The sequence below is a fragment of the Fringilla coelebs genome, assembly GCF_963513975.1.
Source record: "Fringilla coelebs genome assembly, chromosome: 2".
Taxonomy (NCBI): Eukaryota; Metazoa; Chordata; class Aves; order Passeriformes; family Fringillidae; genus Fringilla; species Fringilla coelebs.
This window is the reverse complement of record NC_140029.1, coordinates 15257076-15273043: the sequence shown is the minus strand read 5'-3', so window position 1 is coordinate 15273043 and position 15968 is coordinate 15257076. Positions and strand designations below refer to the sequence as shown.

General features: G+C 38.6%; 1 protein-coding gene across 3 annotated transcripts in view; it reads left to right on the top strand.

The window, feature by feature from the left end:
• The window catches only part of CNKSR2 (connector enhancer of kinase suppressor of Ras 2), a 204684-nt gene that overhangs the window by 36467 nt on the left and 152249 nt on the right, over nt 1-15968 (top strand). For all 3 annotated transcript variants that reach the window (XM_084201130.1, XM_084201129.1, XM_084201128.1), the window contains exon 3: nt 11312-11514. In XM_084201130.1, coding sequence (XP_084057256.1) covers nt 11312-11514 — 203 coding nt within the window. The remainder of the gene's footprint in view (nt 1-11311; nt 11515-15968) is intronic.

The window sequence follows — 15968 nt, the reverse complement described above, 5'->3', positions numbered from 1 at the left end:
GTCAGGTCATGTCGTGCATAACTAGGATTATCTGCTCAGTGAGGGTTGTGGTGCTGACTTCACCCTCCTTATGAACTTCTAGTGTATGTCTGTAAAGATTAGTGATAGATTGGGCACACAGCATTCTCCACTGTAGAAAGGATTGTGAATAGCTCTGTTAAGATGTACTTCACTGCCTAAGGTGCTGTTTTGTGGGTTTTTAGTACATACTATTCTTCAAGCCTCAGAAGGAGCTTTTAAGAAAGCTGAATCCTGGGAGAGGCAATCAAAGACTGTAGGCTGAAAGGCTCTTCAGAAGGGCTTGTTGGTTCTCCATATGCAGCAGCTTTTCTGAATACCCTGTTGTTACATTTTTGGGGTATTGTGAAGTGTAATGAAAAGGAGAGAGTGAAAAAAATAAAACATACCCAAAAAAAGTTTAAAAAAGGAGAAAGCTTTTTCATACAGGAAAACATTTGATTTTAAACACAGGTTATCTTTGGTAGAATACAGTTTCTAGTAGCATTGCAGCGTGAGTCAGTGCAATAAGTTAACTCATCAATTTGTTTTTTAAATAAGGAAGTTGCAATCTTAAAAAAATGCTACTGATATAGAAGGGGACATAAAGAGTTATTCACAAAGTACTTTTCTTATCAGACAGTGCAAAAGAAAACAAGAAAGTAAATACTTCAATTAACTGAGAAAGATAAAGTCTTAAGTTAGGGGGAGCACCAATGGCCGTTTTTCCCAGTCACACAGAGAAACAGATTGTGGCTCTTTGAAAAATAAATTACTGTTAAGGGAAAAAACCCCTTGTTTACTAGCTAAAATTTCTTTTTTCTTTGGTATGTAATTACAGATATAATCTTCAGACAAACAAGTACAACTTGTCTTTGTAGCTCCTTTATCTTAGGAAAAAGTATATGGAACCAAGTTGAATATAAAATAAGGATTTCTAGCAAAGGCTAAGACTGCATCAAGACTCTGTTCCTGGTTCTTGTTGCACATACAGTATTGTCTGCTTTTCTGAGTTTGGCTTAGAGAAGATTGCTAAAACACAGTGGCATGAGTTCAGATCACAGCTTCTAATTTAAGATGAGGTTTTTGCAGTCTCACAATTGGCTCCCGATGGCTCCTCGGGGATACTGAATGTTATTGTTATATTGATTTTAGTGGACTTAATTTGAATTTATTGTTTACCAATCAGATAAACCTCTTAGAAAATTTAATTCAGAGGCAATCCGTTTGGCTGGACTGGTCCTATACTTACTGGCTTTTCTTTTTCTCTTGCATCTGTGAGTGTCTGTCCTGGGTAGGGCTTGTCTTTTCTTCTGATTTGACTTTAATATTACTTGCATTGTTTAGAAGAATATTAAGCCTATGACTCTCCAATTCAGGATAACTGCTAATTCAGATAGTGGCTATGATTTTATTTTTTTTTTTAATTATCTGATATTTTTGTTTGTTTGTTTCACAGGAGTTTGACAGAGGTTTCATGATAGAACTTAGCATGAGTTACAAATACATGATCCAAATGAGTTAACATCTCTTTGGATGCTGGAGAAGATGGATGTTATGATGGGCTATGAATAGTAAAGTTAATTATGCTTTGCAAGCTTAACCCCAAATTGATTTAAAAGTAAATATTAAAAAATTAAAAGATTGTTGCTTCTGCTTCTCCCCCCTTTCTCTCTGGGTTAGTGAGTGACCGCCTAAACAGTTTTTGGCATTGAGTACAAGTGAGGGGACAGAACCCCTCCCATCTCTGTTCCCACTCTGCAGGGGAGAGTTTTCCAACGCAGAGTTGTTGTCACTTAGGAAAGTTTCTGCAATGTTGATTGCTGATGTACTTTATTCCTGACACCCCTTCCCAATATTTTTTGGGGCACACTTCTTCTTGCAGTTCCCTGCCAGCTGTGGATATGGCAAACAGCAAACCAGATGCTTGTGTTGCATGCCTATAATTCACAGGGCTGCATTTTTTTAACAGGGGAAGGTGGAGAGCCTGAACAAGCATATCTGGCAGGTATGGAGAGTGCAGGGGACGCACCAGTGGGGGCTGTTGGACTGTGCTAAACATGCAAACTGCCACAGTAAGAGTTGGGAGCCAGTTATGATTGATAACACATCCTATTTAAAGGATGTTCTTTATGGATTTTTGACAGAAGGTGGGTGGGTGGCTGGCTGTGGTCTCTCACATTATTCGCCTCCTGTCATCAGCACTTGCAACAAATGGATCCTCCAGTGTTTGTGAGCTGATCAGCGGACGAATGGTGGTCTGTTCTATCCATCTTTAGTAGAGTCTCTCTTGGCTGCCAGCTTGCCATACTGTGCTCTTGACAGCAGAACAAGCATTCAGGGAGTGATATTCACAGGTTTTCTTTTCCTGTGGTGCTTCAGGGAAGGAGGAATAAAGTTTTTGCCCAGATGCTACTGCTGTTATAGGTCATGCTTGCTGGTAATGATGGGGGTGTACATCCTGCATACCTTCACTGGAGCTGAACGTGTTCTGGGAGCGAGCAGGCAATCTAATGAACATAGTTCATCTCTTCCCTCTCTCCTTCAGACTGGGAAGGTGGGAGCATGTTCAATAGATTATCATGCCTTGGCTCAGCTTTGTGTTTTACGAAATCCGTATGTCAGACAGGGCACGATAAAGGAAATGTTCTGTGTGCTTAGAAGAAATAAGTAGTGATGTCTGTGATGGTATTTTGCTGCTAAGAGTTTGTCATGTGTTTTTCAAGGTGAAAAACCTTGAGAAGCCACCATGATGGATATATGCTGGCAGCATTACTTAATTTCCAGCAAGACAAATCTCCTGTTCTTGTCTTTCTGTTTAAATTGGGACATGCAGTCACGCTGGTGGTGTCAGCAGGTAGATTTTTACTTGATGTGGATGGACATTTTTATTCATACTAACAAAATCACCCGAAATAATTGACATTTCAAAACTGGTGGAAAATGATAGTCTGAGAAACTACATGTCCAGCTCTAGAGATACAGGAGAAACTACTGAGTTGAGTGCCATGTTTCTCCACTATTCACAGGTAATAAAATACACAGTTGTTCATTAGTTCTAACAATTACCATTAAGATCTTAGCCTCAACCTGATCCTTTTCAGTATGTGTGTGAGGGTGAAGCTAGTCTAACACTGCTTTTCATTTCATCATTAAACAAACAGCAGTGTAGTAGGCTTCATCATCACAAAATGCGACGAGCCTTGTTTCTTTGATGGTTGCTTTAAAAACTGAATGTGAATGAACAATGCCAGTAGAAAATAAACTGAGAAAGAAAAGGAGATGATGCTTACGAGAAGAGAAATGCATAATAAAGAACAAATTCCTTAGATAATGCCATCAGATCACTATACCAGTCATCACATTTGGAATGCGTCAGGGGATCTTGGAGCTCCTGCTATGCGTAACTGGCGTGAAGAAAGCAAAGAAATTACATAATTCTTCTTCCATCATCTGTTTGTCAGGAGTTGGAGTTTCATTTACGAAACTGGGTATAACTATTTTTTCCCAAAAAACACTACACGCTGCTTGGAGATCGCAAAGACTGATGACTGCACAGCCAAACATGACTTCTTCCATCTTTAAGAAAATGATCTAGTTTACCACAATGCCTTGATAAATGAGATGCCAGATGGAGATTTTCTTTTTTTTGCTTTCCTTAATATCATGTTCATTGGGTTTGCATGAATATTAAATTAGTTTAATTTGATTTTGTTAGTATTTTTAAACAGAGATCCTAAAGTAGATGTGTTGTTATAAGAATATTTGAAAAGCTTCAAAAATAATTTCTGGATGCTTTCAAATTTTTAATTAAAAAAGAACTTTATGAAGTCCCTGTGAATTTGCAAAATAATTCTTCAGGGAATCTTAAATTGTGTAGAATAGAGTTTGGTTAAAAAATAAAACAAAACAGATTTTGCTTGATAGAGCATACTTGTTTCAGTACTAGTTTCATCCTAGTTAGTTAAATCTGCTATGGCTGTACAGGAATTTATTGCACACTATATTTGAATCTGTAAAGCTAGAAGATTGCAGCATATGAAATAGCATTATTATTTGGCAGAGAAAACATTGGTGTGCACTAACAGCATGAAATTACTTATCACTTAGCACTAACACAAAATATTTATATGCAAATGAATGTAAAAAATAGACCTACTTTACCCATGAATTATTTGATTCTTCTTAAGAATTATGCCTTTTATCTTAATTTCATCTTCCTGCCATTTCTCACACCTAAATACTTTTCTTTGCACTTATCACTAGTCAGATCTTAAAACTGTTTTGTCAGTAACAGTGAATATTAGACTTAATCATTATGGTGCTAAATGAAGTAGGTTTCATTTCAGAATGGAGATTTATATGTACTGAAGGTGGAATTTACTATTAGTATTCTGAATGCTCATAGCAGAAAAATTACTTACTGTTTTCACTATTGCCCATTGCAAGTTAAAGTTCTGCTTATATATCATGTATCATATACTTCCCTGTCCTCAGCCTGAGCTAAGCTAACTGCAGTGCAGGAAATCCTGAAGTCCATCACCAGATCAATAAAGCTAAGGAGATAAAGAGTTTCTGATAGCTCATATAGATCACATTGAAAATGTGTTAGCAAATCTTTTACACAGAACTGCAGTAAACCTCATGGCATGCCAAAGGCAGTAAATATGTCTGTATGCAAAGGATGAACATCCTTCTTCCCACCAGCCTCAAGAATCAGTCAGGGATACCAGATACTTTTTAATTTTGGTTTTGTTGTTTTTCCTTTTCCTTCTCTCTCTCTTTTTTTTTTTTCTTTTTCTTTTTCCCCTTTGGACTGCTTGCAGGTTTGGGAGAATATGAAATACATGCCCTGGTTCATAGAGTCATAGTCTGGCTTAGGTTTGGAGAGACATTTATGAAGCTGTAAACCCCCAGTTAAAAGCAGACTGGATAAAAAGAGCTGTTACAATGTAAAATGTTTTTAAAAGGTAGTGTGTTCATAACAATACCTATTTCCTTTTTCAAACAATTACTTTGAACTGCTGATTTGCTGTTTAAGACTTTTGGAAATGCATGTAACTGGATATGGAACTGGTAGTTCAAATTATGGAGAAATAAGAGCATTTGGCAGGCTAGAGACTAGATTACATGAAAAAGTAAAAAAAACAAAAAAGTAATGAGCACTTGGTCTTTCCGAGTCTGTTGACTGGATAAGAGAAAGAAGAATAGTTTATATAATTGCTCTATTAGTGCTACAAAGCATGGCCTGGGCCTGGCTTTGTGACGTGTTCCTTGATTGTGGTATAGAAAAAAAAAGGGCATTTTTCAAGGAGATAATGATGATGACTTCATAGTCATCTTTCCTGGGTTCTGCAAGGCTAGAAGTATCATGCACCTGAGTGTTTTTCTGACTTTAAACATTTAGGACAAATATTTATACTCTTTGAAACAGTTTGCCTTTTAATCAGTGTGTGTTTAATAATTGCAGTAAATGAGAAGTGTCATTTGAGCTATCTGGGTTTCTGTCCTTATCTGCTTATTCTGTGTTTAAGAAACAGATATGTTAGGATCATGTGTTGTGCACTTCTAAATTACCCCATATGCCAGAGCTATTTGAAGGAGAGATAACCTTAGTGTTAACATTTTGAGACGCTGGAGGAAGGGCCGTTAGAAATATATGTTGTAGGCAGATCTGATGAGGTATAAAGTTACATAAGGCACCTTCCATATGACAAGCTGTGATATCAGTTGCTAGCAGCTTTGGGCTGGTAAGCTATCTGCCTCATACTTTGTGGGATGTGTTCAGCCAAATGTTTTGGAGAATGAGTTTTCAGATCCATTTTGTTAATTTTTAAAATCAAAGTTCAGAGGTGAAGGGTGGAACTTTCCTTGGTGAATTTTTTGTCCACCACTAATTTTCAGGTGTTGTTTTGAAATGACTGCCATGTGCTGTGGCATCGCTGTGATGCTGTTTTGCTTATTCATTTAAAGTCTTCCTCAGGCTTTTCAAGAAATGAGGACCCTATGAACTTTACTTTTCCAGGTCGATTGTTTAAAAGCAAATAAATAATACAAACAGAAAGGATACTCAAGAATTAGGTGTAGAAGATGAAAGCACCAAAAGATAGTGAGGAGAAGAATTAAACTCACCTGAGCTGATCTTAAGTCCATTTCTTAGCAGCCATATGCTATTCTTGCCTAAAACTCCTGTGAATAAGTGAAAAATTACTTTTTATTGCATTGGAGAGAAAACTTACTATTTTATTCTTGTGATAGTTATCCTTATTACTGATATATCAGATGTAACTGAGAAGTTGCACTTCTTTACACATAATTGATTGCTCAGTACAGCTATCTAGACTATAAAATTTGTCCTTTCAAAAGGTTGCCATTTTCTTTCTTCTTTAAATTATATTGTTCGTGTGTGTTACAAAAATATTTACCAAATTAAAATAAACCTTCACCTTCTTCAGTTTATACAGTCATGGTTGCCTTCTGCAGAGAAGCAGCAGAAATTAATCAATGTAAGCACTGCTATCTGCTCCCCTGACTGGTGAAGATACTGCTTTTATTTTCTTCTTGCCCACAAGCACCAGTATTACAGTAGCACCTTCAGTTCCCATCTTGGGTCTCTTCAGCAGAACTGAACACTGGTCTGCCTGCCTTTTGCTGCACGTGGTTTTCAGCAGTATTTTTTCATGCCTTTTGTTTCACAAGGTTTTCAGCTTTCTGGGCTGAAGAAAAGACACAGTGATTTGGAAAGGTAGGCAGAGAGGCCATATGTTCATTTCCCTGTCTTGGAGTGTTTGTAAGAGTCAAACAGTGTCACTGAACTTGATACAGCATTTGGACATGGAGACATCGAGGTATTCATGGCTGCATAAAAGCTGTGATCAAGACAGCTGTTCTAAGGGATTTCTGGATTTGTTAATGGGACTGTGGTTATGTCTGTGTTGCACATGGTACTGTTTTAGACCTGAGCTTGGCTTATTTAAGTAGCTGAGATGGCCTTGCACTCGCAATGGGCAGTATAAAAATACCATAAATTAAAGTCTTGGCATCTTCTAGAGAGTCTGTCTAAGGCAGCAGAGATTAGTTAGCACTGTTTGAGTTTGGAACACTTTACTTTTCAGCTGTGCTAAAAGTGTCAGATGCACTTCCGGCCATCAAGAATCAAGTGAATTTAACACAGCAAAGAGATGAGGTCTAAATTTTAACTTTTTTGGTTTTTCGATTGAGGGAAGCAGGGAACGCAACTACTGAACATTGATCAAGCTAGTTAAAGAAAATTTTGCTTTATTTTCACATTTGGTTTGTGAACTCTCTTCCTACTCTTGGGATGCTGGTGCAAGGATGGGCTTGCAGAGGGACCAGGCTGGCTCTTCTCTCAAAAATACCCAGCAAAACTCCTCAGTGGTGAGTAGAGCTGCTGCTTGTCAGCTTGTGAAGAAAAGAGCTACAATTCCTCACTCACACTGTCATGTTAAGGCACAGAAAAGTAATTAGCAGGTAAGATGTCTATTAATAGCTCCCACCACCTTTAGTTCAAACACCTGCTGACAAGCTATTACTCTGTGTAGTTCAGCTTCATCAAGTTCTTGTTTTATGATTGCCAGAAGAGACTCCATTAGAGCTGTTTCTGTTGGGGTATCTCTGAAGACAGTCTGTGGCCTCTCATTGCGGGAGGGGATGCCTAGGCTTGTGTCACTTCTCCTAATCTCTACAGGCATGCAGAGATTTCTTTGTGGCTCTTTCAGTGACTGTGAATATATTTTGGCTAATGAAAGCACAACTCGTGTTAGTGCTGGCTAAATGCAGACTAGGGGAAAACAAAGAACTGTCTCCTTTGCCTGCAATTATCTTCTTACAGTGCTTGAAAATAAACGCAGTGCATCGCTAACAAAACCGTGTTGTTAATAGTGTATTATTGAATATAAAGTGTGATTCAACTTGGCACTTTTTATTTAGGCAAGCTTTTTCCTAGGATTAGAACACACAGCTCTGGTAGCTTTTAACGTGGGCCAGAAATATTAGTGATAAACAAAGCAAGGATTTTGTTAGCTTGGCTGCTGCTTTAGGATCCTTCTACTTAAAGGCTTCAATAAACACAGCTGCCCCAAAATACGTTTTGCCTGAAATTTATCTCTGTATTTTCCACCTCTGGCTTTATCTGTATGATATTACAGGTGGAGGCTTTACCAAAGTCAGTGCCATCCTCATGTAAGACTGAATTCACGTGTGGCCTAGGCACAGTGTTTTATGTTAACACACACACACACACACACATTTGATGACTATGTGTTAAAGCAGGCTTTGAATCTGTTAACGCTACCTCTTCCTTCCCTCATATCTGATGGTGAAAAACAGCCTCTGAAAAAGAATGTGGCTGTAGGTGGCCATCACTTAGATATTAGGAGGAAGCCACTAAGATTTTGTAGCTGATCTTCTAAAGAAATGTATACATAAATGCAGCCTATTTTCCTGTTGTACAAAAAAACCTGAGTGTTGTTTTGCTTGGTCTGCAGTGTTCAATGTTGCCGGTTTTCTTTTCCTCTGGTGCTTTGCTTTCTGGTGGTACTGGGGGTCTGTACTGCCTGCCAGGGCTCCCTCTGCGCTGGGCATGGAGGCCTGCCCAGGCCGGGAGCCAGCGCCGGCCTGTCCGAGCAGGTGAGGGACAGACAGGGTGACAAAGAGGAGATGGCAGAAGAGGGGGAGCTGAAATAATCTGGGGGTGTTGAGGACCTTTGGGATCCCGCCTCGGCCTCAGCGTGGTCTCCCCTGGCTGTGGGCCCTGTGTGGGGCACGGCTGGGGTGACAAGAAGGTGCCTGGGCTTGTATGGCACCTTCCCCACACACCCCCTCCTCACCCACCTTACTTTTATATTTGGATTATCAGACTCAGCTCCTTGGGAACAGCCTGCTGAATTAAGAAATCCAGTGTTTCAGTGTGTCAGAAAGAAGGCAGCTCTGAGAGAAGCCTGTGGCTGGCCTGCAGCCTGTGGTTGTACCCCCCGCGTGTGGGGCTGCGAGTGCCATGTTGTTTGGGCTTGCGTGTGGCTGGTCTTTAAGACATTTTTGGTGATTTATCATTCATCCAGAATATTTTTCATTTATTTCTTCCCCCATTAATTTTGCCGAAATGAACTAGATGCTCAAGAAGCAGAATGAAGTAAGAACAAACCTGTTATCTTTTTCCAGCTTACTTCTCCCCACTCCTTAGTCGTGCTTCCTCAGACCAACCACAGAAAGCTGCAGGAAAAAACAGATATATTTTTATCTGATGTTTATCTTCTTATTTTGGACTGATTTAATAAGTTATTAGTTATGAGCCATTTAGCTGCATAATAAAGTACATTTTTCTTTTCAATCCCAATTAATTGTTTTCATCTTGTAATTTTTTATTTATAACCTAATGCTATCTGTTGTGTAATTGCTCTTAAATATTTACATGGTGGAAAAGTCACTGCCCAAACATACAATTTGTCTAATTGGGATTGATTGTAGTGACAGGGGACAGCATTTGTGTAGTTGAGAAACATGCCTGCAGAGCCTTCCTTGCCCAAGATAGGGATGTTCACAAAAGCTCCAGTAATGGTTTATGAAGTGCAGTCTTAGTATATGGCCAGTGCCCCCTCAGCTGAGTTCCAAAGTGCATTTTCTGCTGCAGAAAGATGGTTGTTGGTTGAGCATACAAAGTGTGCTCAGTTTACAAGCCCACAGAGCTGGCTGGGAGATGGCAGATGAGCTGTGTGCTGTAATCTCTCCTTTCCATCATGAGCCCCCTTGGCATGGGAGTGGATGTTGTGGGAGGGCTGGGGGCTCACTGGGAATGGCTTCAGTATAGTGTTCCTGCAGTCCCTTTGTAATAAAACTAAATTAATTTAGTAGATGGTTTGGATTGGGAGCAAGACAACTGCATACCCTGTGCCCCCCCCCCCCCAGTTCCAGTAGATAAAAACTAAGGTGAATAAGCTTCAGCAGTCTTAAATTAGTGTTGAGTGTATCTCTTCTCCCTTCTCTCCTTGTGGACAGATCAGCATGGGAAGCAAACCAGGGGCATGGGAGGAGAGCTGGGGAGGTCATGGAGTGTCATTAGGAAGTAGATTTTTCTGTGTGCATCTGTGGGACTTTGTGCATTCTGCTTCCTGTTTGTGGTAGGAAATGGTCTATATTTGGTAATGAGTAGCCCATTCCCTTGTCAACTGAGCGAATTATCAGCACCCCATGCTATCACCTGTGATGTGGCTAAAGTTGAGAACCTTCAAATTTTCATAATTCTCTTAGAGGAGTACTAAACTCAAGTCTGTGCAACTGCTTATTCCTTTGCAAAGGCAAATGAGTCCTTTTTGTAATAACTCTATCACTCTTTGTGTATGTGAGGAAAACAAATCTTTTATAGAAATGACAAATCGCTGATGGTACTTTGTTATATTGTAATTGAACACTGAATCAGGGCATTCTTATGTGCTGTTTTGGTAACACTTGTACTTTTGAAGAATTTCCAGCTACTGTTTGTTAATATTGTTTGTTAATACTTATTGTTAATATTTCTGCATCATTATTTATGTCTCTTCTGCACAGCTAAGGAGTGTAATTTAAGCGAGTGACTCTTAAATGGAAACAAAGTTTAAAACTTGACTTTAAATGAGTGAAATAGAGGTTGAGCAGGGCAGCACTGTGTTCTCTGGTATGTGATTGTGGTGGTCCTTTACTGCTAAAAAAGAGTAGAAGTATGCTAATTAACTTAGATCTCTGAAGCCAACAAAACCAATTTAGTGCCCCACGGTGCCCATGCTCCTATTTCTGCTAGTTGCAAAGCCTGGTGCCAGGTGTGTCTGAGGAGTTATTGTGAGTATGGACATCAGGTCTACAGAGAGAACCCTCTGATCAAGGCCCGGTTGGATGGGGCTCTGAGCAGCCTGCTCTAGTGAAAGGTGTCTGTGCCAGTGGCAGGGGTGTTACAAGGAGATGGCCTTGAAGTCCCTTCCAGCCCACACCATTCTGTCTGTGATTCTGGTGATCTTCTGACAGTGATGCACTGCTTTGAAAAACAGTTTTCCAGACTAGGTTTTTTCTTTGAGATGTTTTTCTCAGTACACTTAGAACAAGCTAAAGGATCACTCATAATTTTGCTCTTCTTTTGTTCTCTTTTTATGCACTTCAGAAACAGAACATTCTATACATTTAAAAACTCCTGAGTGGGTGTATTTCTGCCTTAATTACTAGGAATGGTTAAGTTTTGAAGTAGAAGATCAGTCTTGCTGTTCTTGGTTCTTCTGTTCATCTGTAAAGCTAACTTTCTTTTCTTTTTTTTTTTTTTTTTTCAATGCAGAACTATGGTTTGGAGACAGAAAATCTAAAAACCCTTTCTCACAAACTGAATGCATCTGCCAAAAATCTGCAGAACTTCATTACTGGGAGGAGGAGGAGTGGTCACTATGATGGAAGGACCAGTCGCAAATTACCGAATGATTTTTTGACATCAGTAGTGGATCTGATTGGAGCAGCAAAAAGTCTTCTGGCTTGGTTGGACAGGTAAAATCTCCCAAATGTCTCACAGGTAACCAGATCACGTACATGAACAAGCTCCAACTTCTTTACAAAATGTAACATAGAAACAGAATGGAAGCAGAATTCATTCATATGTTCTGAGGGGATGTTTGTACCAATTCTTTGGTTTTTTTAAGTCAGCATGCAATTCAGATTAGCTTTTCAATTCAGTACCTTCATATGCACTGTGAACCTACACAAATATACACAACATATATAAGCAACAGGATGACATCATTAGGTTATATATGTATTTTTTGCTAATATAAAGCAGCAATTTAACCTGCATAAATCAGATTCATTGCTTTGATACTATCAAGTTCACAAAACTGATCATACTTTTCATTTTATGGATGTTAACATATAATTCTAGAGTGTGTGTATGTGTACAGACATGCATATTCTGTTTTAGGTTTTTTTAAATAGCAGTGAAAAACTTCTGATTTTCTAGAGGTAGTGCTCTACACTTTTACCTCTGTTACCTAGGTCTTATGGGGGATCAGGACTGAAGTGCTTTTGCTACATTTGTAGTGACTTTTTCTAACTATAACAAGAATAATACGCAGGTATTTAAGATGATCATTGAAATTCCTAAAGTGGTTAAAATTAGTTTATGTGTAAGCCTTTATATAATACAACGCAGTGGATTTTCATCAGAGAAAATAAAATGCTTATCTTGATTTAAAGGTGTATCTTATTTTGTTTCCAACAGCTGAAGTTTTGTTCAGAGTATTATCTTTTGTGTAACTTTTTAATTTCAATAGAATTATTTAGTTTTACTGCTGTTTCATTTTTGTGAGGAAAACTAACTTCTCTCCCATAAATGATTTCTATATGAATGGTTTAGGTGAGGCCTGAATCTTTTCCACTTCTTAAGCTGGACTGCAAGCTCTTTGTTTTGTTCAGGAGATTGCACCTACCATTGCTTCTTCTTTTCTACTCCCTCTCTAGCCTTTCCCCAAGGTTGAAATGCAGAGTACTTAAAGTTGGCTTCTAAATTTTTCTTTAGATATTTGACGTCAGCGTGTAGAGAATTAGTGCAATCTCATGGAAAGAGTTTAGTATTGAGACTTGAAAATTTGGGAGTGTATTTTTAGCTCTGTCTCTAACCTGTTAGTGCTTGGAATATCTATAGGCTTCGCTTTTTCTCCCTGCAAAATCATTATTGGCAGAAAGCAACATATCATAGTGGGCTTCAAAACAGAAAGAATAGTAGAAAAACATGTTCTTTTGCATAGATGAGTGAATTTTTGCCACTGATTTCTATTGAGAAATAATCTTGTTTGGTTTCTCATTGAAACTGTGGTCATGATTAAAGACTGTTGGTTTGTAAGTCAAAGTTCATTTGGGTTTTGGTTGTTTGTTTGATGGGTTTTTGAGTTCTTTTTTGAATAATCTGTTATTCAAAAGTAAATTTCATATATATACACACACATTTAACACACTGAAGAACAATGGGTTTTTTACAACTTAATATAAATAATAATGGAAGCTCAGGAAGAAGGTAGTTATTAATGCTAGAGAACATCTGTATCTGAAGACTGGTGTGTCACTGTAGTACTGTGCACTGCATCTACTTTTGCATTTAGCTGAAATGAAATGACAGCTGATCAGATCCAGGAATTCCAAGAAGTCAAGAATGAGGGAAATTATGGTGGTATCATGCTTTCAGCAATGCTGTCTTGAGTGTCCAAAGAAAGCTTCAGATTTCCAGGAAAGTTGTTTTGAAGATCTAAACATCTGGTTCTAAGAAATGTTTTCTAACAGATTTTAAGAATTTTCTGATTTATGAGCCTCTGGGTATTTTGGTAAAGTTTGTTCTTCCTTATTTGTGAAGACCTCAAATGAGGATGAAGGTAGGCCAATAAGTACATTTTTCTCAGGAAGTGGGAACATCTGGAGATCAATATGATTCTGCTTGCTGTATACCTTCTAAGAAAGTATTGGGGCCACTAGGGGGAGATAGAAAGATTTAAAAAATTGATTACTAAAAGTTAGGAACATGGATTTCCTTTTATTCTGCATACCTGTTACTATCAAATCTAGACCCCAAATCTTAGTTTTTTGGTTGTTTTCTAGTACCAGTTCCATCTTGGGTTGTAAGAGGGGAGAGCAAACCATTAGGATGAATGAAGTGGCTGTTAGGGTTTTCCACCCCGTTGCCCTGCTAGGCTGCCCCTGTGCAGTGGCTTTTGAGGTCATGTCTGGGAAAAGCAGCTAGCAGCAGCTCCAGCTTGCACAGACATGCAGTGATGTGGGTTTTGTACACAGGGAATGGTGACAACTCCATACAGGTTATGCTTCACTTGTTGCTGTAGGGAGTGCTCTGTTTATGATGTTTTTGTGGGACACTTAAGATCTTTAAGGATTTTGTAGGCCTGGCATTATCTAAATTATCTAAAGGAGTGTGAGAGTTGTGATTTGCTGAGTTACTTTCACTGTAGTCTTGCAGTGCTATTGTGCAGGGCCAATCCAAGGACACTCTTTGTTCCAGGTCTTTGCCTGGAGCAGTCCTACTTCCAGATGTATGTCAGAAATTGAGTTTTACTGAAAATTAGAGTAGCTTTTATTGCCAGGCTTTAAAAATGTTTTGGTTTAGTTTCATTTGTGAGCTGGAAAACTTAAAAGAGAATTCTATTTTCAAAAGAAGTCTGACGATTTTGAGGAGAATGAAATAACTCTCCAATAATATGCTGTAAGGAAACTGTCATCACTCTGATACATTTGAGCCTAATTTTAACTTTTACTTTCTCAGCCCACAAAATGTATCCTCTTTCAGGAGACTTCATAACTTTAAAACCTTTTGTTTGATACTTTCTCCCTAATCTTAAACCTCTTCCGAGTGAATTTCCTGTCAAGATTGGTGCCTTGAAAAACCATGAGTCTTTTGTGAAAGGGTGATGCATTTCTACTTGACTCTTCTCGTAATTTAGACAGATGGAAACTCACACTTCAGGCTATAGCAAGAAACTACTTACCTGATCAAAGCAACTTGGCATTGAAATATCTCCTGTGATACTTCCAAGGAATTACAGTCAATCAGGTCTTCTAGACTTCTAGATATTTATGGAGTTCTGTTCAGTCTTTATTCCTGTAATTCATGAAAGTTGTATTCTTTGGAATAGTAATATATGTCATCTTTCTTTTTCTTCCTTCTTCTCTGATGTGTCAGATTCCTGGAAATTCTTCTGCCTTCTGTAGGGCCAATTCACTCCATCCTGGTGAGGAATATTTAAAAATGTGTAATTAAATTAGGATTACTTATTAAAATTCACTACTGTGGATTTGCACTATGAATGTGTTACAATTTTTTGGCATAAAGCTATGTCTAAACTCATTAAAGTATTTTTTTCTATGCGCTAGTATGTTCAATAATATCTGCACATTTAATTGGAATTGAGATTAGGCATATTTATTTCTGTTAATCCTGGTTTATTTCATTCTTAGGCCACACATTTACAATCCACCTGAAAAACACTTCGTAAAATGTTGCTTTGTGTGTGGATATGTTGGTATTCACTGCCTCTGCAATTTCTGAATTTTGTATATATTATCCCTGCATGGCTTTCATGATCTAAAAGCAACATGAACACCTCAAGGATTTTGAGAGTCAAAGTTACTTTTTTCCATCTTTAACAAAATTCTGTTAGGATTTTACCATGTTACTTGCATCTTCAATGACACATTGAAAACTTCGCAGTTGATATCTAGAGGCAAACATAAACTGGAAAGCAATGATATCATAGGGATCCCAGAAAATTCTTTTGAGCTCCCAGGTCAGAGCATTTACCAATGCTTATAAGTAGCTTTCTCTCTGGTTAGGACACAGCTGGGTCTAGTTCTCAGCTCATTTCTTTTCTATGGATTTGCTGATACCTACCAGTTGCAGTACCGAAATCACAATGAGTCCCGAACTCCTGAGTGCTCAGATTCATCCAATAGATTTTCTCCCAGATCTTAGCAGACCACCTGACAGGTAGACAGAATGTTGTATCTTCTTCAGAAGCTGGCACAACTCTGAGTGTTGAGTTTGTGTCCTAATGAGTCAGAAGCTGCTGCAAAGTGAAGACAGCCTTGGGAGCAGAAGGATTTTACAAATCCTTTAAGCACCTCATTGTTCCTCTTCAAGTCCCACTGTACATCATATGTTTTTCTTTCATGGGACAGCTGGATTTAACAGGTACAGCTCATTACTGTAGTCTTGACTGGGAAGAACTGTATTGTTCTTTGTGGAAGAAGAGGGATCCCTAGAAAACCTGAACTGAGGTGACATTGATGGCAGCTTCATGAGCTCTGTCTCTTCCCATTTCTCTCCTTGCTCTGCCAGCATGAACTTCTGGTGATGTAATCTTGCATGCTGTTCCTGGCTTGATATGTTCTCTTTATTCACCTTCACCACATTCCGTTGTCTTTGCCAACCAAAATCCCTGGAAATCTGT